At 47.5% G+C, this 24,371-nt stretch overlaps 1 protein-coding gene across 4 annotated transcripts in view; it reads left to right on the top strand.

Moving 5' to 3' along the window:
• MTMR14 (myotubularin related protein 14) overlaps window positions 1–24,371 on the top strand; it is a 69,032-nt gene that overhangs the window by 23,616 nt on the left and 21,045 nt on the right. For all 4 annotated transcript variants that reach the window (XM_066350924.1, XM_066350923.1, XM_066350926.1 and 1 more), the window contains 13 exons: window positions 1,669–1,744; window positions 2,042–2,102; window positions 3,596–3,718; window positions 5,109–5,182; window positions 10,887–10,957; window positions 11,558–11,632; window positions 17,008–17,074; window positions 18,200–18,285; window positions 18,556–18,632; window positions 18,889–18,925; window positions 22,827–22,897; window positions 23,683–23,741; window positions 23,912–24,050. In XM_066350924.1, the coding sequence (XP_066207021.1) occupies window positions 1,669–1,744; window positions 2,042–2,102; window positions 3,596–3,718; window positions 5,109–5,182; window positions 10,887–10,957; window positions 11,558–11,632; window positions 17,008–17,074; window positions 18,200–18,285; window positions 18,556–18,632; window positions 18,889–18,925; window positions 22,827–22,897; window positions 23,683–23,741; window positions 23,912–24,050 (1,016 nt within the window). The remainder of the gene's footprint in view (window positions 1–1,668; window positions 1,745–2,041; window positions 2,103–3,595; window positions 3,719–5,108; window positions 5,183–10,886; window positions 10,958–11,557; window positions 11,633–17,007; window positions 17,075–18,199; window positions 18,286–18,555; window positions 18,633–18,888; window positions 18,926–22,826; window positions 22,898–23,682; window positions 23,742–23,911; window positions 24,051–24,371) is intronic.

Below are 24,371 nucleotides of genomic sequence, written 5' to 3'. Positions count from 1 at the left end.
TTCTCCCAGCTGCCCTTTGCTCCAGGGAGCTGGGCAGCCCTCTCTTCGTTTCTGCTTTTCCTACCAGTCTCAGTGTGGCTTCTTTAGTGTTCCTTGGTTGTAGAATCCTCTTAGTTTAGTCCAAAATTGGTTTTTCTAGATGATGGTTCTTAAAATTAGTTTGTAATCCACTTTGGTTATGGGAGGTGGAAGTTGGTACGTCCGCCTACTCCATCGCCATCTTGCCTCTCTGCAGTACATTATATTCTAGGCATACTTCGGATTGAATCCTGTGGTCTTGATTCTGATAAAAATTCAGTGAGTGCCCCTGGACCCCTTTTGCTTGCCTGGAAGAAGCAGAGGAGTCCATGTGTTCCTTCAACAGTGTACTAAAAAAACAACAACAACTGACTGTGGGTCAAAGGATACAAATATCTTATTTTAAGACAAATATGTCCTGCCTGACCAGGAGGTAGTGCAATGGATAAAGAGTCAGACTAGGGTGCAGAGGACCCAGGTTCAAAAACCTGAGGTCTCTGGCTTGAGCATGGGCCCACTAGCTTGAGCACGGGCTCACCAGCTTGAGTGCTGGGTCACTGGCTTGAGCACGGGATCATAGACATGACCCCATGGTCACTAGCTTGAAGCCCAAGATTGCTGACGTAAACAAGGGATCTCTCACTCTGCTGTAGCCCCCAGTCAAGGCACATAGGAGAAAGCAATCACTGAGCAACTAAGGTGCTGCCATGAAGAATTGATGCTTTTCATCCCTCTCTCTCTCTTCCTGTCTGTCTGTCCCTAACTTTCCCTCTCTCTGACTCTGTTTCTTTTATTGATTTTAGAGTGTAAGAGGAAGGGAGAAAGAGAAACATCGACTTGTTGGTTCATTTATTTTGCACTCATTGATTGATTCTTGTATGTATCCTAATTAGGGTCAAACCTATAACCTTGGCATGTGGGGTCGATGTTCTCATCAACTGAGCTCCCTGTCAAGGGCCAAAACAAAGAAATTCTCTGTGGATCTAATGTATGGCATGGTGATTATAGTTAATAATACTTGAAAATCAAAAAAGATAGATGATCTTAAGTGTTTTTGCCACAAAGAAGAAATGCTAATTGGCCCTGGCTGGTTGGCTCAGTGGATAGAGTGTGGGCCTGGTGTATGGCCGTCCTGGGTTTCATTCCTAGTCAAGGCACACAAAAGAAGTGACCATTTGCTTTTCTCCTTTCCCCTCAACCCTTTCTTTCCCTCTTCCCTTCCCACACCAGTGACTCAGTTGGTTCGAGAATCGTCCTCAGGCATTGAGGATAGCTCAGTTGGTCTGAGTGCATCAGTGTCAGGTGCTAAAAATAGCTCAGTTGATTTGAACATCCGTCCCAGAGTGGTTGCTGGGTGGATCGTGGTTGGGGCACATGCAGGAGTCTGTCTCACTATTTCCCCTCCTCTTGCTTAAGAAAAATAAAAAGAAAGAAATGCTAAGTATGTGACATGATGGAGGTGTTAGCTGACATGATGGAGGTGTTAGCTAACACTAGAGTGGTAATGATTTTGCAATATATGTGTAATGAAATCAGCATGCCGTAGTCCTTAAACCTACACAATGTCATATGTCAAATATATCTCAATAAAGCTAGGAAAAACATAACACCTAGAAAATCATTTGACCCTGAAAACTCTTTCTTTCCCAGCACATTTGCAGGTCAGCCACGCTAGCTGGATGGGGGGAGCTGTATGGACGCACTGGCTACAACTATATTTTCTCAGGTGAATGTTAAGCTGTGTTCTCTGAGACTAAAAACGAGCCCAGTCATAGAGAATAGCTACCCTTGTCACAGTGGCATAGGTAGAGGGTGCAAGCAAGCTGGGGAGGGACTGGGGGCCTTCTGTTATCACCTGAGGAGATGTTTGGGATAAAGACTGCCAGCATATGGGGCATCTGGTGCTGAAAAGACACAAGAGCTTCCTTAGGAATGGAGCTGGTGGGAAGGAGGCTGCTCGGGAAGCCCCTGCGTGGAGCCCCATGCCACTGCCTCAGTGCTGACAGGCGGGTTTCTTCTGCAGGGGGTGCAGATGATGCCTGGGCAGACGCAGAGGACGTCACGGAGGAGGACTGTGCTCTTCGGTCAGTGCCAGGTTGTTACGGGTCTGTGCTTGTGTTGGGGTAGGGGCATCTGACTAGTGGTGGCTGTTTTTATACTGACCATATTTATTCATCCCTGATCCAGGTGAGTGGGTTGGCTCCTTTCCTCCCATTGCCAAGTCCATGAAATAGGATTATTGAAGTCCATTCCATAGCTTCAGACCATAGCTGACTTTATTGAATACTTGGGCAGTCTTTCTCTACCCTGGCTGCACATCAGGATCCTAGAGATAATGTCCCAGCCCTGGGGTTCCTGGTACCACAGTCTGAGACAAGGCCCAGACTCCTATTTGTGTTTTTAAGTCCTACAAATTCAAGGATGTGACCAGGGTGCTGATGGCTGCCTGCCTGCCAGATACCACATAGCACACCAGGTGCTAAGGCACAGGGCAATGGCCACAGAACCCACATTAGAGTTGTAGACTAGGAGCCACAGTGTGTGACTGGTGCCATAAGGGTGCTTGATCCAAACAAGTATTTTAGGCACCTTAACAGCAGGAAATGGGCTGCTTTACACGCTTCATACCTTCTTTCCAGATGTTTTTAGAAAACAACATTGTAGGATATTTTGGAAAAGCTCCTTTGCTTGGTATGTGCCACATGGAAAGTCTTTAACTGGTATCAAGTGTCTATTGCACATGAGCTCCCTAGTAGTTGCTCACAGTCATGCCTCAGTCCCTGAAAGGCATTTCGCTGTGCCCAGGGTTCTGCCTGTTAGTTCCAAAAGCAGCAGCTTTGGCTTGTGCTCAGGAATGTTTGGCTCTTCCCGAGATCAGGCAACCTCTGCCTCAGCCATGCCATTTTCACAGCATATGCTGTTTTTGGCAAGGAGACTGCTAGAGACAACTAAGCATTGGGCATTAAAAAAATTTAATGGCAACTATTTACTGATTCTGCTTTGCCTTAATCTGTGTGACTGATCAAAAGGCAGTCTGGGGATTAGAAAATTTTAGCTTTCTCCTCGGTTCATATGCCTGGTAAATAGAAGGAATTCATTTGCTAGTATTTCACAATCAGTTGATAAGATAGCTTTAAAAAGTCCGTCTCCCATCAGGAATTTCAGTCTGTTACATTATGAGCAAGCCATGACTAAAAATGGTCATAAAAGGTGGAGGGATATAAGCTATAATGGAAGCTCAAAGGCTCTTTCAGCCACCAGCTTGCTGATATTTAGAACTCAGAGATTATCTTAAATCTTCTGGCTTAATGTCAGGCTGGGCCAAAAACCTTTTCTGGGTTTAGGGCTGCAAATTGCTCCTCTTTGAAATGCATCTCAGAGAGGGGGTAATCTCTTAGAGTCACCTTTTCTGCACCCTTCCTAGACCAGTTTTCCTGTCTCCCCTTCCCATCATCTTCCGGAGAAGGGAAACAAGTTCTTGCCAGTGACATCTATACTTCCTTGAACACACTCCCCACCCCCAGAGTTTTCTGAATGAATATGCAGTACAACTTCTCTCTCTGGCTTTTTGTTTCAGAAGTTCCGACACACATCTTTTTGATAAGGTCAGAGGCTATGACATCAAACTGCTTCGGTACCTGTCAGTCAAATACATCTGTGACCTGATGGTAGAGAACAAGAAGGTGAAGTTTGGTATGAAGTAAGTACAGGGCACCCACGGTGAACTGGACAGAGACAATGAGTTCACAGGCTTTTCGGGTTGGTGGTAATACATAGCAGTTACTGAGGGCTCACCACGTGCCAGGCCTTGCATTAGGGCTTTCCAGCGACCTTTCATTGTATCTTCAAACAGCCCTGCAAGACAGATTCTAGCCTCACACTTCTTGTAGGCAAGACACTAAAGCACAGTGAGTTTAAGTAACTTGCTCAAGATCATCTAGATAGTAACTGAGGGAGCTGGGAATCTTGCTTTGCTGTCTCCTCCTCTTAGACACCCTTGAAGGTTTTCTTTTGGTTCCAAGTTATACACCATCTCTAGTAGACTAGAATCTCTTTTAAAATGGAACAAAAGAAAAAAATCAGTGCGTACTCAATTTTTACTTCGCAAATGGACCAGATCTTCATGTGATAAGGCAAAACTTGAAAAGAAATGGAAAGTGGATGAGGGCGATGAAATTGTAGAAGTATTTGCTTTTTATAATAATGACTTTTAATTACGCTGAGATGGTCTTAGAAAAAGTCATACTGAGGCTAAGTTATGGTGCAGCTATCTGCAGATAGCTGCATAATCCCATATTCCTTCCTCCTCCATCTGTCAGACAATCCTAAGTCTTGACCTTTCAGGTGCTATTTGTCCCCTGTTTGGGGGTGTCCTCGGAGAGTACTGAGGTGAGAGTGCCCAGAGTTATTTGGCTCTCATCTTACTCCACCCTCTAGGTTAGAGTGCTTGAGCTGCCTTTGTTTGTGGGACTTAGGAAAAAGGTTGTTCTGCAACTTTAGGTTCTGGTGGTGGTTGCTGCAGTACTAGAGAGAGAGTACCTCTCTCACTTGGTAATTTTAGGGTAGGATGAGTTATATTTCTTAATTGTTCAAAGTAAACACTGCTGAAGGAAATCATTTATAACTGACGAGTAGTTTTTTTGGGTTTTTTTGTGATAGAGAAGGGGATAGAGAGGGACAGACAGAAAGGGAGAGAGATGAGAAGCATCAGTTTTTCATTGCAGCACCTTATTTGTTCATTGATTGCTTTCTCATATGTGCCTTGATTGGGGGGCAGGCTACAGAATAGCGCGTGACCCCTTGCTCAAGCCAGTGACCTTTGTCTTAAGTCAACAACCTTGGGCTTCAAGCCAGCGACCATGGGGTCATATCTGATCCATGCTCAAGCCAGATGAGCCCGCGCTCAAACTGGCAACGTCGGGGTTTTGAACCTGGGTCCTCTACGTCCCAGTCCGATGTTCTACCCACTGCGTCACTGCCTGGTCAGGCAAAGAATAGTTTCTTTAGCAAAAGGTTCATTTAAGTTGTAATACTGGGGAAATGGTGTGTCTGTGTTGTGGTGTCATAACACATTGTGTCCTGTCTTGTAGTGTAACCTCCTCCGAGAAGGTGGACAAAGCCCAGCGCTATGCCGACTTCACTCTCCTCTCCATCCCATATCCAGGTAGGGAGCTCTTTACAAGGTCTAGTCAAGTGGCAGGCTTCCATGTACTTAGGTATATAAGTGTCCCAGAGATTTCTGGGAGGATCTTGTGTCAGCATAGTAAGTACACTGTGGCTCCCAGTCATCAGCTTTCACACGCAGGGTAGGACACTATCCTGAAAGGGGCTTTCTGCTTGAGGGGTCCAGGGGTTGAGTCCTGGCCCAGGTACTCACTGCCACAACCTTGAGTGAGTTACTTCACCTCTCCGAGCCTCAAGTTTTCTCAGGTGTCATTTGGAACCAAGAAAGGCTTAGCTCAGGGTTTTGTTGTGAAGATTAGATAAGATCATGTTTATCAAAATGCTCTGTGCAGGTACAGTGTAAAATGACATTACTAGTACTCTGGGTCAGCAGCTAATCATGCTAGGCTGGCCGAGCAGATGTAAACCTTTGCATGTCTGAAATGGCCTCAGGCAAGGTTGTTCTGATGGCAGAAGAATGTAATTGTTCTGTCCCTAGTTGTATATAGTTGGTAGTGGCCTCACCATATTGCAAAGCACTTTGGTGTGCACAGAGCTAGCTGTGTTTGTCTCTGGCACACTTGTATGAGACCTGTGGCCAGGGCATTTTTTTTGTGGGGTTTTTTGTTTTTTTTTATTTTTCTGAAGCGAGAAGCAGAATGGCAGAGAGACAGACTTTGGCATGTGCCCGACCTGGATCCACCCAGAAAGCCCACTAGGGGGCAATGCTCTGCCCATCTGGGGCATTGCTCTGTTACAACCAGAGCCATTCTAGTGCCTGAGGCGGAGGACATGGAGCCATCCTCAGAGTTCCAGCCAACTTTGCTCCATTGGAGCCTTGGCTATGGGAAGGGAAGAGAGAGAAGAGAGAAAGGAGAGGGGGAAAGGTGGAGAAGCAGATGGGTGCTTCTCTTGTGTGCCCTATCCAGGAGTCGAACCTGGGACTTCCACACCCCAGGCCGGCGCTCTACCACTGAGGCAACAAGCTAGGGCCTCAGGGCCATATTCTTTGCACTGGATACTAAAGCTGTGTTTGTTCAATTGGTAACATTTAAGTTTTCTGGCAATACTTGCTTGTTCAGAAAGGGAGGCCAAAGAGCCCTAATAGCAGTGTTAGACTTTGTCAGCAAACAACGGGAAGAGTACTCTGTCTCCCTGAATCATCTCCCTTGCTTCTCAACACCAGTATCTGCCTTCAGTCCTGTGCTGGACCTTGTCTCCTCATCTCGGAGCCACATAGCCAATAGCAAGGGCAGGCCAGTGACAGCAGGTTGATGTATAGCCAGGAGGTCTTCTCATTAGGACTGCAAGTTCGTCTAGTACTTGGCAGGGAGAACATATCCTCATCAGAGTAAGTTGGTGACCCCAGATAGCCTGGTACTCTTACAGTGGCTTTCTCCAGAGTCTCTTTTCACTCTTCTCTGCCAGCTTAGCATTTGGTGCCATGTAGAACTGGGCTCGAGTCCCAGCCTTAGCAGTGTGTATCCTTGAACAAGTCCCTTAACCCTTCTGAGCATTGGTTTCATCCTCCATCAGATGAGGAGAATGGACCTTATTTCAGGGTAAAGTGCCATACCCATCCCTAACTGGTGCTTGGTAAACACCAGGCCAAATGACAGGTACATGAGAGGAAAGGCTTAGAGAAGCTCCTCTTCCCTAAAAGCCACTTTGGGCAGATGCAGACCATAATGATGATGCCATGACCTTGACAGCATCTGAGCTGCGTCAAGACAGGAGTGTCCCAACCAGAGTGTCCACACTGCAACTCTCGGGTAGGTCTGGTTTTCAGACCAGACTTTCAACTCCCAGGAGCTGCTTTGGGGGCACTTCATAGACTGAAGCACTCTGCAGGATGGGAAAGGTCTGCATTGCCTGAGGAACCAGGCATTGCTTTCTTGTTTTACGTAGTTGTAAGTAGGACTTAATTACATAAAATAGTATTGCTGGAAGTTTGAAAACCACTGTTCCAGGACAGTAGCACAATATCATTTCTGCTGTAGTTTGGCAACTTGTTACATGAGTCCTAAAATGTTAACACCCTTTTTTTTTTCTCCTTTTCTAAGTGAGAGGAGGGGAGATAGACTCCAGCACATGCCCCAACCAAGATCCACCCAGCAACCCCCGTTTAGGGCCGGTGCTCTGCCCATCTGAGGTCATGCTTGCAACACGAGCTTTTTTTAGCACCTGAGGCAGAGGCCCCCTAGAGCCATCCTCAGTGCCCGGGGCCAATGTGCTTGAACCAATCAAGCCATGGCTGTGGGAGGGGAAGAGAGGGAGGAGGGCAGAGGGGTGGAGAAGCAGATGGTCACTTCTCCTGCGTGCCCGGGAATCAAACCCAGGACATCTACACGCTGGGCCAACACTCTACCACTGAGCCAAATGGCAAGGGTCATGTTAACACCCTTGGGTGCTGCTAGTCATTATGCCGTAATCCAGCCAAGTTGGGGGTAAAGATGTTCAATCCAATGTTTGTTTATACTAAGAAAATGTTTTCATTAATCAGAATAATTGTTATGTAAATGATGGTACATTAATAGTGGAATGAAATATTACTGGTCATAGAAAAATGCTTCAACTTTTTGACATGGAAAAATGTTTGAGATGCTAAGTAGGATACAAAATTATATAAAGCAGTCCCCTCCCATTTGTGGTTTCAGTTTTCATTATCCATGATCTGAAAATGTTAAGTGTAAAATTTCAGAAATAAACAGTTCATAAATTTTAAATTGTGTGCCATTCTGAGTAGAGTGATGAAATCTCATGCTTTCCCTCTCTGTCCTACCGAGGATACAAATCATCTCTTAGATGTCCAGCTTATCCACACTGTTTATGCTATACCTGCCCATTAGTCACTTAGTAGCCATCTTGATTATCAGATCGACTATTATGGTATTGCAGTGTTTGTGTTCAAATAATCCGTATTTTACTTAATAATGGTCCCAAAGCTTAAGAGTAGTGATGCCGGCAATGCAGACATGCCAAAGAGAAGCTGTAAAATGTATGAATGTGTAGGGAAAACAGTATATATAAAGTTTGGAACTTATCGTTTCACTCATCCACTGGAGGTCTTGGAACAATATCCTCCGAGAAAAAGGAAGGATGACTAGTATAAGGGGAAAAGGGCTTACACAAAAGGCTGAGAAGGAAATATGCTAAAATTGTAAGATCACATACCCTATCTGTGAATTTTTTCCCCAAAACATTTATATACTACATCTGATAGTTGTTTATGTATTGAGGAGATGGTGGGGTGATTACTAAAAATGAAACCAAGGGTGGGGGAGATGCCATTGCATGTACAGATTAGGGGACAGGAGAAGCACTTTTTACTTGCTATACTGTACTTATGTTCTTGAATTTTATTTTATTTTTTTTTAATGAGAGGAAGGAAGATAGTGAGACAGACTCCCACTTGCGCCCCATCCAGGATCCACCTGACAACCTCTGTCTGGGGCTGATGCTCGAATCAACTGAGCTATCCTCAGCACCCGAAGCTAACGTTCTTAGACCAGCTGAGCTATTCTCAGCACCCAAGGCCGACGCTCAAACCAGTTGAGCACTGGCTGCAGGAGGGGAAGAGGGAGAGAAGCAAGAGTGGGAGGGGTGAAGAAGCAGATGGTTGCTTCTCTTGTGTGCCCTGACCGAGAATCGAACCCAGGATGTACATATGCCAGGCCGACGCTCTATCCACTGAGCAGCTAACCCACCAGGGCCTTTGAATTTCTTTATACGCCACATTACAACTTCAAAAAAAGGAAAAGAAACAAAATTACCATTATCCAAGTCAAGTCACAAATGTGCTTCGCTGAGGTTTCAGGGGTTTGAGTTGAGCCCTCTGATGACTTTGAAGCCTATACAGGAACTATGATGGTATCAGTTCTAGTTCTGTCAAACCAATTTGGGCTTCGACTGGCCCTTGCAAGTAAGAAGTGTTCCGGAAGCACTTCTTTAGGCAACCAGAATAGCTGGGACTGAAAACTCCCAGCAGCAGTCTGATTTGTGTTCCTTAAGTATGGCTGTTTTCAGCCCACTTTTGGTCCCATTCCTCTTGCCTTTCAGTAGGTTCAGAAGCTTGTTCAGGTAATGAACTTTAGAAGTTGCCCTGAGCACCGAGTCTATATTTTAATTCTATTCATTTCTCACAAGAAAATATTGCTTCTGTATTATAGGCTGATCAGAGCTCATCCCAGAGCCTGCAGTGTTAATTTGAGTAGCTTGAGTTTGGAAAAACAGCACTTCACAGGAGCTCAGAGAGATAACTGATGTCTTTTAAACCTGGGCTTATAAGCTCAGACCTCTAATATTTATATTTTTTCTTTCTCCCAGTGAGGTACCCAAGAACAGGCTCAAGTGCTATGGCTGAGAGTTGTTTCCTGACTTCTGAGTCAGAAGTGAGGTTTAGGGATTAGAGTGCAAAAAAGTGTGTATGTGGTGAGACCAAGTCTACAAACCACATGGGCTGTGTCTCTAGACCTTCATCTCCAAAGGAACCTTACTTTCTTCCCTGGGGTGACCTTGGGCAGGAGCTTAGCCCAAGAGTAGCTGGAGAGTTCCATGTGAGTGTTTTGGCTTGTGGCCACTTCCACAGAATTTTGAACAACTGTTTTGCCTTTGGGGACCTCACCAAACTGGGACCTGTAGCCAGAGCCACGTACACTCCCGAGTTTGTGTTGGCCCTGGTTGAGGAACTGAGAGTAACTGCAAGAAGCCTCTTGAAGTGCCTTCTCCCATCCTTGTGGCTTGAAGGCACAGCAGCCATGGTGCTCCGTGCTGCGGAGTGAGAGCAAGCCTCATTCTTCCTGAGCTGAGCCGTTGACTGGAAGCTACAGGCTGGCACTGTGGGCTCTTGTTGCAGGAGCAGCACGATGATGAAAATATGTTGCCATTTGAATACCGTTTTGTGCTAGCTGTTGTATATGTGTTATTTCATTTTATCTTTAACCATGTTACAATGGGAATCAAGGCTTAGAGAATTTAAATAACTTGTTCACAGTCACAGAGCTAAGCGAAAGCTGAGATTTGCAGCTGGGAATGTTGCCTAAGGTTTTCTCTCTCAAGTGTTCCTCTCTGTATTCCTGAGGGTTTACCCTAGTGGAGTTTCCTTTTAATTTTTCCGGCAAATGATACAAAAAGTACCTCTTGGCCAAGTTTGTTGGAGACAGATATGTTTTTTTAAGTACCTGCCACATTCGGGCACTGTCTGTGCTCCTTTCCTGTACGTTACAATGTTTAGTCCTCACTGAAAGCCTTTGAGGTTGGTATTAGAGCAGAGGGCGAGTCATCTTCTGCAACTACATAAATTGCTCAGATAGTGCTGACACAGCTTAAAATGTAAGCCATGCTTTTCGTTTGCTTTCTGTTGACACTCCACGAGCACGTAGGACAAAGAGACCAGAAATGAGGGAGAAGTGACCAATAATGAGTGAGTACAGATGGAAAGAGACACAGAGAGCTGTGCGGGCAGGTCATACGTCCTTGGGAAGGCATGCAACTAGAAACCAGAGGAGCTTGGGAGCCTTTGTTTCCTGTTTCTCACCTGCCCAGTCTAGCCCTCCGCCCCTATCCATGTCAGCTGTGACTTCATCTGAGGCCTACCAGTGTGGAGAAGTATGTGAGACGGTGGTCACCTTCATCCTGCAGCCCTTAGGGGCATCTCAGGAGACGGCTACAAAGAGTAGTGTCATAACTCTGCCCTTCCTTTCCAGGCTGTGAATTTTTCAAGGAATACAAGGATCGGGATTACATGGCTGAAGGGCTCATTTTTAACTGGAAGCAGGTATGAATAGTAACATTCATCAACTTCAGTCTCATGTTTCTTTGTAAAGGGAGACATGAGAACGGCTAGCGATCTTGCTGGGGAAAAGTTTCCCTTTTTCTTTCTCTTCTCTCCCCGGATTGAGTCTCATCATTTTATCTCCCTCTTCTTGTATATACATATTTATGTTCTTATTATATATACTCTCCCCTTTAATGTCTCCTTTTCCTTAAAGGAGTTTTCAGGGACAAGATAGGAAAAGTCCTTCCTCTGCCCAGCTATCGGTGTCAAGAGTGAAACCAGCATTCTGTTCCTTCCTGCGTCGGTGGAGCAGGCCATAGCAGCCTGCTGGAGGCGGAATGCAGGTTGATTATATCTGTCTCAGCAGTAAACAGTTGAACGGCCACTGGAAAGCTCCACTCAGCAGTAGTATCTGTTTCTGTTCATTTTTAAGTTCTCACTCCCAGGGCAGCACAGACACCTGGCCTGGAGAAGGCAAGCACTGTGAAGGGACGTCCTGCCTGTCTGGTTAGCCACAGCTTCAGGGCCACAACCTGCCTTGTCACCAGGGCTTCTCCCGGTGGCCAGCCTGAATCTCATGGTTGTCTTTTCTGTCTCCAGGACTACGTCGATGCCCCACTGAGCATCCCTGACTTCCTGACTTGCTCTCTAAACATTGACTGGAGCCAGTATCAGGTGAGGGGCCTGACTCAAACAGGACAGAATAAGGGAAGGGGCCGTGGGGACCTTGGTGCTTGCCCCACGAATCCCTCATGCAATTACTTGAAGGCCGGGTTGGTGACCTCTGTCTGACCTCTCATTGCCTAGGAAAGGAGGAACTGCTTAACTTGCTCTCCTGATTTGCTCTTGGCCCAGAAAATCCAAGCTTTCTGAACGTGATTCACTCAAAGATTTCATCCACCAGGGGGTTCTGTTTCCAGAGGACCTCATGGTGTCTGCTTTCCAGTCTGGGCTTTGACTTTTTTCAGTTTTTCTTTTAAATGTGTGTTCTGCCAGAGGAAGTACAGAGCCGCCTGACCTCATTTGATTATAGAAACTTTAAAATTATTCCGTTGTGCTCCTCTCTGTCACCGCCTCCCGTGGAAGAGGCCCAGTCTTGCTGGATGGATCCATCTCTACTGTGTTTAGCCCACTGTGCAAGCCTAAAGGCCATCAGCAGTGTCCTTGCCACTCGCTTCAGCCAGGACAAGTAGCCTTGTTCTCCTCTCCCTTCCTCATGTCTTCCTTCTGCCTGCTAGCTTCACCTCTCATCTTTTCTTACCTGCCCTCAGGATTTGGCTCAGTGTGCATTCCAGGAAGACTGCCCTGATGTCTCCTCTTCCCTGTCCCCAGAAGGTCAAATGCCCTGTGTCTACATTCCCAGTGACCCCCGGGCATATCTATCTTGGAATTTTCCATTGAGCTGTAGTCACTGATTTAGAGATCTGCTTCCCCATCTCCAGTAGACTGAGTTCCAGGAGGATGGAGAACCACAGCCTGTACATCCTTAGTGCAGAAACACACAGAGCCTAGAGCTGGAAAGGCCTAACCAGTGAACACCTTGAAAACATCCTGTTTCCCTCCTCTTTTCCTCTATCTCCAGGTCTAGACAGTCCCCATTCAGCCTTGCTGTCTCTGTCTCAGAGAGACCTGGCCCTCCTGTTAGGCAGTTCTGTGCTCCCACCTGATCTTGGACTTTATTTTCCTGGTAGCAAATGGTTGTAAAAGTAGAGGCTGTGCTTATTTTGTTTTGTCTTGTACATCCAGCCCCTACTCATGAAGCCCATGGTGAATGACTGAGTTAGAGTGGTGTCAGGTCTTCTCTATGCAGATGTTTCTGTAGGAGAGAATGTTAGGAAGGAGAGCAGTCCAGATGGTTGTTATACCCCAGAAACCTGAAGAAGGAACAAACTGGGGGGAGGGGGGGGGGGCTTGCCGCCTGGTCTCAAGTCCCAAGCTGTACCTAGACAGATTGAGTGGCCAAAGGAACCTACAGGCATCCTAGTTAAATTATTGTATGGAGAAGTCTCAAGTAGGCCCTACCCCAAGCCACACTTATTTTCCCTCCTGGCACATTCTTTCTCCTAATGTTGATACAAACTGTATCTGATAAACTAGTCACCAAATGAGCTACAGTAGGATTTCTGCCAAGGATGTTTGTCTCTTTAGAAAGGAGTCCAGTGTGTGTGAGGAGTTCTGCTTAAAAGATAGAAGCCTGGATCTAGGCCCTTGCTTGCTCATCCTTTCTTGCAAGGCTCTGTGGCCTAGAGCAAATGAGCTCACTTCTCTCTGAATGTGAAGTTGAACACACCTATGTCGGCATTGTAGCGAGGTTCAAATATGATCACTGTGTGAAAGTGTCCTCTTAACTGAAATGTCAGACTGATGTGTGTGTGTGTGTATGTGTGTGTGTGTGTGTGTGTGTGTGTGTGTGTGTGGCAGAGACAGAGTCAGAGACAGGGACAGACAGACAGGAAGGGAGAGAGATGAGAATCATCAATTCTTCGTTGTGGCACCTTAGTTGTTCATTGATTGCTTTCTCATATTTGCTTTGACCAGGGGGCTACAGCAGACTGAGCGACTCCTTGCTCGAGCCAGCGACCTTAGGCTCAAGCTGGTGAGCCTTGCTCAAACCAGATGAGCCCATGCTCAAGCTGGCAACCCCGGGTTCTCAAACCTGGGTCTTCCACATCCCAGTTCAACACTATCAACTGAGCCACCGCCTGGTTAGGCCAGACCAATTTTAATGATGATAATTAAGAATGGGGCTACTAGCTTGCTAATCAAGGGAGTGAACACAAATAACGTTCTGGGCACAAAAGTAGAGGGGCAGGGCTTCTTCCTGTGATTCCCATCTTTCCAGTTGCTCAACTGGTCTCATTGGGTATCCTACCATCCTTTTGCTCAGCCAGATATGGGTTCTAGCCTTTCAGCATGGGGTCCAGGACTCCCCGTTACTTCTCATTTTCCCTGGTGATCTCACTCATTCACCCCATTAGCCCACTGCCACTTTGCCCAGGCCAGGTGATGTACAACTACATCACCTTCTGCAGGTGTCCCTCCATGCAGCCACCTCAAACTCGAGCTGTCCAAAACGGAATTTGCCACAACCTACAATACCGCTGGCCCTCCACCCCTTACCTAGATGCTCAGACTCAAAACTTGGGTACTTTTCTCCCACCACATCCATTGCCAGGTCCCATCAATTCTCTAAATCTCTGCCCCTGGTGAAACTCTCCAGTTGTTCTTGCTTCCATCTCTTAGTCTGGTCCAGGCCACTGCCATCTTAGTGAATCTCGTGCCTGACTGTGAGGCACTCTGAGGGGTAACTGGAAACAGTGAATGTCCTGCACTGGAATAGGGCCTCACAGATAGTAATACTCAAACCATAGAACAAGGTCATCATTGTCATCTCCTTCCCTGAACCCACCACTGACTTTACATTTTCCTCAGAATATAGTCCAAGGACCTTTATGTGGCCCACCCAGCTTCCCACGTCCCAGCCTTATTCTTGTGACTGATTGGCCATTCTCTCCTCCAGCCACATGAGCCTCCTTTCAGCCCCTTAGGGAAGATCCAGGTTTGTATGTGTTGTTCTGTCTACCAGAAATACTTTTCTGCTTTCTCTCCCCTCTTCTTATATGCATGGCACCACCTCCAAGAAGCCTCCCCTAGTAGTCCCCATGGATCATCTAGGGTCACCTCACCAATTATATGGTCCCACAGCATCCTAGAGGTCTCCTTTCAGTCAGTACACCTGCAGCAGTTCACTCTTCCTTTCCTCTCCTGCAGCCCCACGAGGGCTGAGATCATTATTCACCACTATGTCCCAGGGCAGGCCTTCAGTGATGTTCACAAGTGGGGGCACTTGTGGCCGTACATGTGTGGGTCTTGATGCCCTTCATGCAACCAGACTGAATTCCATAGAGATCAGCTTTTTTCCTTTTGTGCCCTAGAACCCCCTCCAGTGTCTGCTTCTCCTCAAGCCAGCCCCTGACTGTGAATAGGCAGTAAAGGAACATTCTAAGGGTGTGTTCTGGCCCCTAAACACTAAATGTTGGAGATGCAGAGATGCCAAAATGGCCTCTGTCCTTACTGGGCTCTATCTTGGGAAAGAGGCAACAACATAGTGGTCACCTGCATAGTAGAGGTATTGACCAGTGGCTGCAGAAGACTGTGGAGAAGAGATAATGGGGCTTGGCCTTTGCATGTGGAGTTTGCCAGCCAGGGAGAAAGTACTCCAGGCATAGGAACATAAGCAGAGGTGTGGTACTCAACTCTGCACCCAGAGACTTTCATGGAGCGTGTCAGAAGAGTCACATGAACCTAGATTTTAGTGCATTTCTCAGGTCTCCCTCACATTCTGCATTCCCCTCAAACTTATTTCTTACTTTGATATTATAGGAAAAGTCCCTGCAGTGTAGCATGTGACTAAGAATGTGAATTTCAAAGTCTGGCAGGGCTGGGTTCATACCCCAGCTCAGTGTAGCTCTGTGACCTTGCACCTCTATCAACCCATTACTCCTCAGCCTGTGGTTCCTACCCCAGTGCTGGGCTCTTTTTGAATTTGCTGTCTCTCCCTGCTTGTCAGTGTCCTCTTTGAATAACCACCATAGCTGAGGCTCTGCAGGTTCTGGTCCCTGATCGGGCCCTGACCACTCCTGACTGCTTCAGTTTTCTCCAGGTCACCTGACTTCCCTGGGCTGTGTGCAGCCTAGCTCCTGCCTTCTGCTCCTGCTTCTCCTCACCCTGTGAGAATTATAGCTCTGAGGAAATCTGTTGGCAGTGGTGTGTCTGACATGTTTGAGCCAGATGAGTGTAGAGACAGACCCCTGTGCCACTACGGATAATGACTCTATTAGTGCAGCACTGCAGCACTGTCTCTGGAGCTGCTGAAAGTGGGTCAGAACTCTCCAGGGGCTGTGGAGGGTCAGCTAAATGAGCCTGTTTTAAATTCCTGGGAAAACCATTCCAATTACAGGTGTCGAGCTCAGCCTCCCCCGGGAGGGGTCTCTCACTGGCATTCTTCACCCTTTCCGCACAGCCCTAGAACACTGATAAGCAGAGTGTTGAGAGGTTGCCCCCAGTGGGGGGGGACATGGGCTACAGAACTGGGTCAAGCCCCTCATGGAATTCCTGATTCTAAGAGCACCTGGTCTAGATCTCTTACTTGGGCTAGAACAGAGCTCTCAATCTCTTTACAGCTTTTGCCTATTTTTCGTCTCTCACCTATGGACCTCTGGTGTTAAAATATTCTGTCTGCCAAACAGACTCCATTTGTTATTCATCAAAAGACAGAGTATGCAGGCCTGACCTGTGGTGGCGCAGTGGATAAAGCATCGACCTGGAAATGCTGAGGTTGCTGGTTCGAAACCCTGGGCTTGCCTGGTCAAGGCACATATGGGAGTTGATGCTTCCAGCTCCTCCCCCCCCTTCTCTCTCTATCTCTCCTCTCTCTCTGTCTCTCCCCCTCTTCTCTAAAATGAATTAAAAAAAAAAAAGACAGAGTATGCAGTGAATAGCAGTAAAAGTGAATGGAACATGGTTGATGAGACAGTTGATATTTTCCTTAGTTTCTGTGATGTGATAGCAGGTGAAGAAATGGCTCTTTTCTGTTTGGCAACAGTGGCCACCAGCTTAAGGCTCTTTGTTTGCTTCTCTTAACCCCCCAGAGAGCCATGTGGGGATCCAAGGGCTTAGAGGAGGCTAACAGATGGCTGCTGGTGGTGGTTGTGGGGCTGTGGGTTGCCCAGGCCCCTGCATGGCTTCCCCTTCCTTACCCTCATGTTGGGATAGAGTGCACTGACCAAGTAAGAGGGGCCCGTGGGGTGAGGGTGCAGGAGAGGTGGAAGGAGCTCTCAAAATGGGGAATGAAGTCCAATTATTTAGGATTTGGGATCAAGATCTCTGAGTATTTGTTGCCCCAGAATAACTTCTAGCGTTTTTTAATTTAAATTTAAATACTTTTATTTATTATAATTTTTATTTGTTATTTAAATACTTCACAAATTCCCAGTATGAGTTAAGTATCTATCTATTCCTAGACCCTTTTTATCCTTCTTCCCCGACAGAGTTGGGACCTGGTGCAACAAACACAAAACTACCTTAAACTGCTGCTTTCCATAATTAACAGCGATGGTGAGTCTGCTTGTGCCTGAGCCCTCAAGCCATTAGATCTCCTGGGTGTTCCCATGTCCTGACACTGAGGCTGTGTTGCTAGGGCTGCACAAGTACCTTTTGTTCTATGGTAGGAGGATTTGGGGATTCCCTTGTCCATTGGCAGCTTTATTCCATGTCCTCAAACCCTAGAAAACAAAATTATGAACTTGTTATTCTCTGAATCACATGCAGGATGTTTCTGCACTGTTCTTGTTAGGGCCAGTCAACCTGCCCCAGTTGGCCGTTCTGATTTGATGGGCCTGTAACACTTGGTGTCTCTGGGGAAGGCTGACTCTTATATCAATCAGGAATTTGTGGGATTGTACTTGCTTGTACAAATGGAAATGTATTAGCTTATATAACCAACAAGGCCCAGAGCAGAGCCAGGCACCTGACAAATACTACAAAGAATCTCTTCTCATTTCTCATACCCACTGTCTAATTAGCTTTATGGCTGGCAACCATTCTTGACTTATTTCCTGCCATTTTAACTCCCCCAGAAGAGAGACTGCTCTGTACCAGAGCACATGCTCATTCACTCAGTTTGGGTCAAATGCCCATCTCTGAACCAGTCACTGGGTCCAGATTTGAAAAAAAACACATTCCTGTTCCTGGAATTAGGCAGTGGCTCTCTCTGCAACTCAAGGGGGCATCTGTGGAGTTGGGGTTTTATTAACTAAGTGTTGTAGGTTATTAGCATTTGGTGGGTGTTTGACAAGGTTCCTGAATGTTCTTGGGATAACTGCACAGTGAGTTGTTTTCCCCTAAAATACCTGTAGTACCTAGCCTCCTTGAGAAATACTGGGTTGTGAGATGCAGGTGAGCCCCACCTACATGATCTGGGCCGAGTGGACTATCCAAGCATCACTGTTCCCCTAAAAGTACTCTAAGAACTAGTCAGAAGAAAGAGATGTTGCAGACAGACAAATGCCCACCACGCACCCCTTCCTATAACTAGATTGAGGAAGAACTTGGCAAGGCCCACAAGGAAGAAGGAGACTGGGGGTGACTGGCTCTCACCAGGCCAAGGGGGTGATATATTTTCTTCTCATCAGCTTACGTTTGCTTCTCTTCTGGGCCTCTTGTTCTGTGGTTCCTGAGCAGATGACAGTGGGCTGCTGGTACACTGTATCTCAGGCTGGGATCGGACCCCCCTCTTCATCTCTCTTCTGCGCCTTTCTTTGTGGGCTGTGAGTATGGATGGGCTGGGCTGGGCTGGGCTGTGGGATCAGGGAGCATTTAGAGGCCCTTTCCAAAATACACCCTTTGGGAATGTTAGAACTCTCTCCAGAAAGTAGAGATTTGGAAAGTGGAGATGATGTGTTTAACCCTGTTTCTGACTCTTGGGCAGTCTTGTCACTGGGTTTGTGGTTGTGATTGTGGCTCAGCTGGAATGAAAGGAGGCTTTGTCACAGGGAGGCATTTTCCCAATCTTGGCATATCTCCCCGGTCTCTTCCAGGATGGGCTCATCCACATGTCCCTGAAGCCTGCTGAGATCCTCTACCTCACCGTGGCCTATGACTGGTTCCTCTTTGGGTAAGCCTTCGGGGAATGTCAGGCTTGGGGTGGGAACAGTGCCTTGAAAACTACGTTTCTGTGTGTACATGGTGTAGTGGCTTCTGTGACAATGTCAGAGGTGAGGACACTCCCACCCCCTTGGGAGAGACTGAAAGGTGCTGGTTATACCCACCTGAGGCCATGCTGTCAAAGCCACCGTCCCCATGACTTGAGTTCCTATTTGCCTGCCTGTCTTGGCGTTGCTCTCTTTGACCTTCTTGTGTTTTTGTTGCAGGCACATGTTGGTAGATCGGCTCAGCAAAGGAGAGGAGGTGGGTACTGCTCAAAGTCTGCGAGCACATGCCAGGGCTCTGAGAGCTTAGGCTCTTTCACCCACAAGAAGGGCAGGATGATGGTTTGTTTGGTAGCCACACTTAGGGACGGTTCCTTTCCCAGTGTGTGCTAGGATTAGGCAGCATGGCAGGAAAAGTACCAGCACAGTAGCCCATGTTCTGAGGCGCAGTTCCTTTCCTGCACTGTGGAGATAACACTGCCTGTGACCTTCGTGTGTCAGTCCTTTTCCCCTTGCTTTTACTGCCGTCCTTAAGGGTGACCTTGTTTTTTCCACTCAGCTCTGGAACTGATTTTCAAGTTCTTTTCCATGCCCCTCATTCTTACAGCTATAACGCAGATGCTATTCCCTGTCCTCTCTATTCTCGTCACGCCCACTAAGCAACTTTTAAGCCCAGGGCCCTCCATGCAAGTAGGGTCTTGCCCTACTCCTCACCAACAGGTGGCCAGCTGGGGTTCAGGGCCTCCTTCCTTTCTGGGGGTTGTCCCTTCTTTCTGCTCTTCTCTGCCCTCTCCACACCCCATCTTTCTAGCTGCTTTTCGGTCTTTGCCTCTTTAGTATTCTGGTTTTCCCCACAAACAGACATATAGTCAAACCTCAGTTTGAGGCCCTGTCTGGTTGGCTCAGTAGATAAAGCATCAGTTTGGTGTGTGGATGTCTTAGGTTCGATTCCCAGTCAGAGCACCCAAGAGAAGTGACCATCTGCTTCTCTGCCCTCTTCCCCTTCTCACCCTCTTCCCCTGTTGGTCCAAGCATATCAGCCTCGGGCACTAAAAATGGCTCAATTAATTCAAGCATTGGCCCCAGAAGGGGTTTGTCAGTTGGATTCTGGTGCAGGAGTCTGTCTCACTATCTCCCCTCCTCTCACTTAAAAAAAAAACCAACACAAAACCAACAACGACAAAAAAGCCCTGAGTTTGAATCCAGGTTGTCCTGTTTTAATAAAACCCTGGGTAACCTTGGGTAATGTGATTAACCTTGAGTCTCCTGCTGTCTGCTGTGCTGTCTCACAGTGAGAATGAGTCCATATGCCCAGTGTGGGAGCTATCACCCAGTGTTAGCTGTTTTTCTTCTGCCCTCTTGTTTCCCCTTATTTTCCTGAAGCATCTTTCTCACTCTCCTGAGCTGGCCTCCTTTTCTAGGCATCTTATCTTATGCCTCCTCCCTTTGTTCCTCCCTCATAGCTGCTCCTCGCCCCATCCAAATCTCTTTTTCCAAGCACTTATCGCATCTGCCAGGGCTACAGAGCTCATAAGCCAGTTCCTCAGAGGCCTCCACGAACTCTGTTAGAGACATTGACTTTGGCATTGAAATTGAAGTGTAAAGCCCCTTTGCAGTCTCTCATTTTGAGACTCATTGGCATTCCAGGACATTCTGCCCTCTATGCCATCTCCCTCCCAACCCCAAAAGCAGGCCAGATTCTGCCTTCAGAGACTCCACAGAAGATGAGGCTAAGCCTATTGCAGTCTGGATTTAAACCCTGGCTATCTCTCAGCTATTCAAGGGGGTATCCTCAGCTGGGAGGGTTGGTCTCAGGGTGTGTGCTTTTCTCTTGCCCCCTCTGGACACTTAAGACATTGATGCTTTCTACTGTGGCAGCCCCTCAGGATGTAGCCCTCCCCCATGGCCTGAGGCCTCTTCTTCATCTTGGTGTGGGGGAATGAGAGGGATGGTAGGTAGAGATGGTAGGTGGGAAGCTGAGGGGAGAGGGCAGCTGCTGTCTTTGAGACAGAAAGATGCAGAATAGCATTTCAGTGTATGTGCTGCTGAAGCAAGCACCAGAACAGCATTTTGTATGTAACCATTTGAATGTTTTTGCTGTTTTTATAATTCATAACCCTTGTTGGGGGTGCCTGAGTGGGGGGATAAGAAAGCTTTTTTTTTTTTTTGTATTTTTCTAAAGTTGGAAACAGAGGCAGACAGACTCCCGCATGTGCCCAACTGGGATCCACCCGGCATACCCACCAGGGGGTAATGCTCTGCCCCTCTGGGGCACCACTCTGTTGCAACCAGAGCCATTCTAGCGCCTGGGCCAACTTTGCTCCAATGGAGCCTTGGCTGCGGGAGGGGAAGAGAGACAGAGAGGAAGGAGAGGGGGAGGGGTGGAGAAGCAGATGGGTGCCTCTCCTGTGTGCCCTGGCCAGGAATCGAACCCAGCACTCCTGCACGCCAGGCCGACGCTCTACCACTGAGCCAACTGGCCAGGGCATGGGATAAGAAGGCTTTTATTTGTCCAGTGGATTGCATGGTAGGGGGCAGTTTTGCGGAGGGCAGCTGCTGGTGAATTTGCGACAACCAGCCCATCTGTGTTGCCTAGGTGCTAACTCAGAGGGGCACCCGTACCCCTGCATCCCTGAGGGTCATGACTCACCCCTGGCCAGTCCTCTCTGACTGGAGCTTCCCCTCTGCCCTTCCCTGCTCCATTCCCACCTTTCTGGCCATGCTCATTTTTAACCTTACCCATCAAAAATTTCTATAAACCTCTTGTTTACTGTGCAGCAGTCAAGCAAAACATGCTCCACAACTCCAACTTATATATTTGACGGATAAAACTTTACATTATGGTTTAAAAAAAAAAAAAGTCCTGGCTGGATGGCTCAGTTGGTTAGTGTGTCGTCTCAAAATGTGATTCCTGTCAGGGCACATACAGGAACAACAGATCGGTGTATCTGTCTTTCCCGTCCTCTCTCTAACATCAGTTTAAAAAAAAAAGAAATTAATGCTTTAAAAAATAAAAACAGGCCTGGCCTGTGGTGGCGCAGTGGATAAAGTGTTAACCTGGAATGCTGAGGTCGCGAGTTCGAAACCCTGGGCTTGCCCGGTCAAGGCACATATGGGAGTTGATGGTTCCTGCTCCTCCCCCCTCTCTCTTTCTCTCTCTCTCTCTCTGTCTGTCTCTCTCTCTCTCTCTCTCCTGCCATCTCTCTAAAATAAATAAATTTAAAAATTAATTTAAAAAATAACAGAAAACTGAGGTCTGTTAAACAACACTGTTCTCCTTCCTTGTCTTTGATGTTCACAGCATATTAACATATAAAAGACTAAAACATTTTTGGTGAAAACACCTGTTTAATTTTATGTAACAACATTTTCATACTGACCTGACCCACCCTCTCTGTTTGTTTTACTTTGTTTTGTTTTGTGGAAATCACACAAGGGCTCTGGGATAGCATGAGTGGTTCGTGGGCCACACCTTTCAGAATCATTATGGAGTTTAAAAATTACAAAGACTGTGCCTTGTGTGCATTTAAAGGAGGTCCATCTGATTAATACGATGGCTGGAAGGGAGAGGGGTGGTGGGGATGTAACTAGAAGTTAGGAGCCTCTTTTGTCCATGCCCACTTCAGACCTAGACCTGCCCCATAGGCTAGACAGTGACTACCCCTCACCCCTGGTTCTCCTGAACCACTATTTCTGGGCTTCCCCTTACAATGTCTGAACCCTTTCCCTTCTATTTTGTTCCTCAATTTGTGTTCATCTCCTTGCCCCAGAATAATCTCTCCCAGTTGTCCTCTGTTAGCCTTTCTCCCGGGGTTCTTAGGAGAGCCTGAGAGGAGATGTTGCTGTGCTCTTCATCCTTTTCAATAAATTGAGAACATGAGTGTTGAATTTGAAGAGTTTGGAAAATCCCTGGCTTACCGTCTTGCATGATCCCTTCCTTCTGTGTCCCAGCCCAAGTGCATTTGCCTGGCCTGCTAAGCCCTCTCTACCACCCATACCATTTATAGACCAGAATATCCAGCAGGGTCACCAAAACAGGGCTGCTGTCCAGCAGAGGGTTGGCCAGGGTGGCTGGCTGCCCTCCTGGGCATTCTGCCACCCAGTTCTTCTCTTTGAAGAAGGCCATCTTTTCACATGAGCTGCTTTTTTTGTTTCTTCAGATTTTCTTCTTCTGCTTCAATTTTTTGAAGCATATCATATCCGAGGAGTTCTCTTCTCTGAAGACACAGAGGTAAGGAGAAGCCTGCTGTCTCACACTGGGGCCAAGGTGCTCTGTGAAGGGCCTCTCTGGGGCAGGCAGGGTCGTATTGGTCATCTTATTCATGTCCTGCTTTCCTGCATGCCTGGCAGGCTGGCCTCCTTTCCATGCCTTCCCCTTGAGGCCAGGGTAGGAGTCCCTAGTGAAGGCCAGTGGCTGAAGAGGCTCTTCTGCATGTGAGGCAGGGCTGGGCTTAGCCTGCAGTCATATTATCAGAAAGGTTTTGGGACAGATAAGTTGTCTCTGGTAACTAGGAGAACAGAGTGCTTTGCTGCAGGAAAAGCCAGCCCATGGACAAGAGGACTTCTAACTCCACTGACCCAGCCTTAGTAGCCAATTCTGCTTGCCTGGTTATTGCCCTCCCTGGGTGACTGCGTAATGTGTCTGCACCGCTGTGCAGCCCATTACCACAGAACTGAGTCTGCTGCAAGCCTGGAAAATTCAGGAGGCTTGCCTGGCAATCGCCTTAGGACCTCTGTGAGAATTGATATCTTTTCTGAGTTCCCTTGCCTTCCAAATTCAAGCTCCTGTTGTGTTTGGCCAGACTTGAACTCTAGGGGGCCAAGCTTGCAGGAAGGAGCCAGGCTTTGCTGGCCTCTCAGAAGTGTGTCTGGCATTTTGCAACACTCTAGGTAGGATTTGTCTCCATGAGTTGCTAATGAGTTGGAGCTTTTTTCTCAGGTGGGCAGCATGGAGGAGAGGGGTCAAAGGAGTCCCCAGCCCAATCTGGAATTCACCATTCTGGGCTCTGTTTACAGGAGGAAAAGTTTGCCAGCCCGGGATACAGGCTTCACCTTGGAAGATATCTGCATGCTGAGTGAGTCACAGGCCCCAGCAGATTTCCCTTCCTCTCTGCATCTGAGAATAGACCACACAGGAATTTTTTGTTCTAGAAACTTCTTTCTCCAGTTTCACAATATGAAAGAGGTGGGGGACCAGTAGTGGGAGAAGATAATGTGCTGAACTGATGGCATTGGCCTCTTTCAGGACGAAAGGACCGTGGCAGCACCACCAGCCTTGGCAGCGACTTCTCTCTGGTCATGGAGAGCTCCCCAGGAGCCACTGGGAGCTTCACCTATGAGGCCATAGAGCTGGTCCCTGCAGGAGCACAGACTCAAGCAGCTTGGTGAGGGGCCAGGCTGGAACTAAGCTTGCTCACAGCTGTGGCCCAGGGTCATCAGCTCCAGGGAGTCCCAGGAACAAAGGGGCCCCTGACAGTAGGGCCGAGAGCACAGCTCCATGCCCTGCTGGCTCTTCTGGGCCTTGGGGGCCAGCCATCTGGTTGGTGAGGGGCACTACCTGTGGCGACCCAGAAGCATAAAGGGCTGGGGCTGCCTATGAAGGAAGAAGCCACAGGGTTGGGTGAAGGAAAGCTGAATGTTAAAGGGACTCCCTGGGGAGCTCCTTGGATTATTTGCCTAGGAAATGGGGTGCCAGTTTAGAAAGA

Source organism: Saccopteryx leptura, chromosome 10, assembly GCF_036850995.1.
Source record: "Saccopteryx leptura isolate mSacLep1 chromosome 10, mSacLep1_pri_phased_curated, whole genome shotgun sequence".
Classification (NCBI taxonomy): domain Eukaryota; kingdom Metazoa; phylum Chordata; class Mammalia; order Chiroptera; family Emballonuridae; genus Saccopteryx; species Saccopteryx leptura.
The sequence above is the reverse complement of the archived record's forward strand: the minus strand, read 5'-3'. Positions and strand labels throughout refer to the sequence as shown.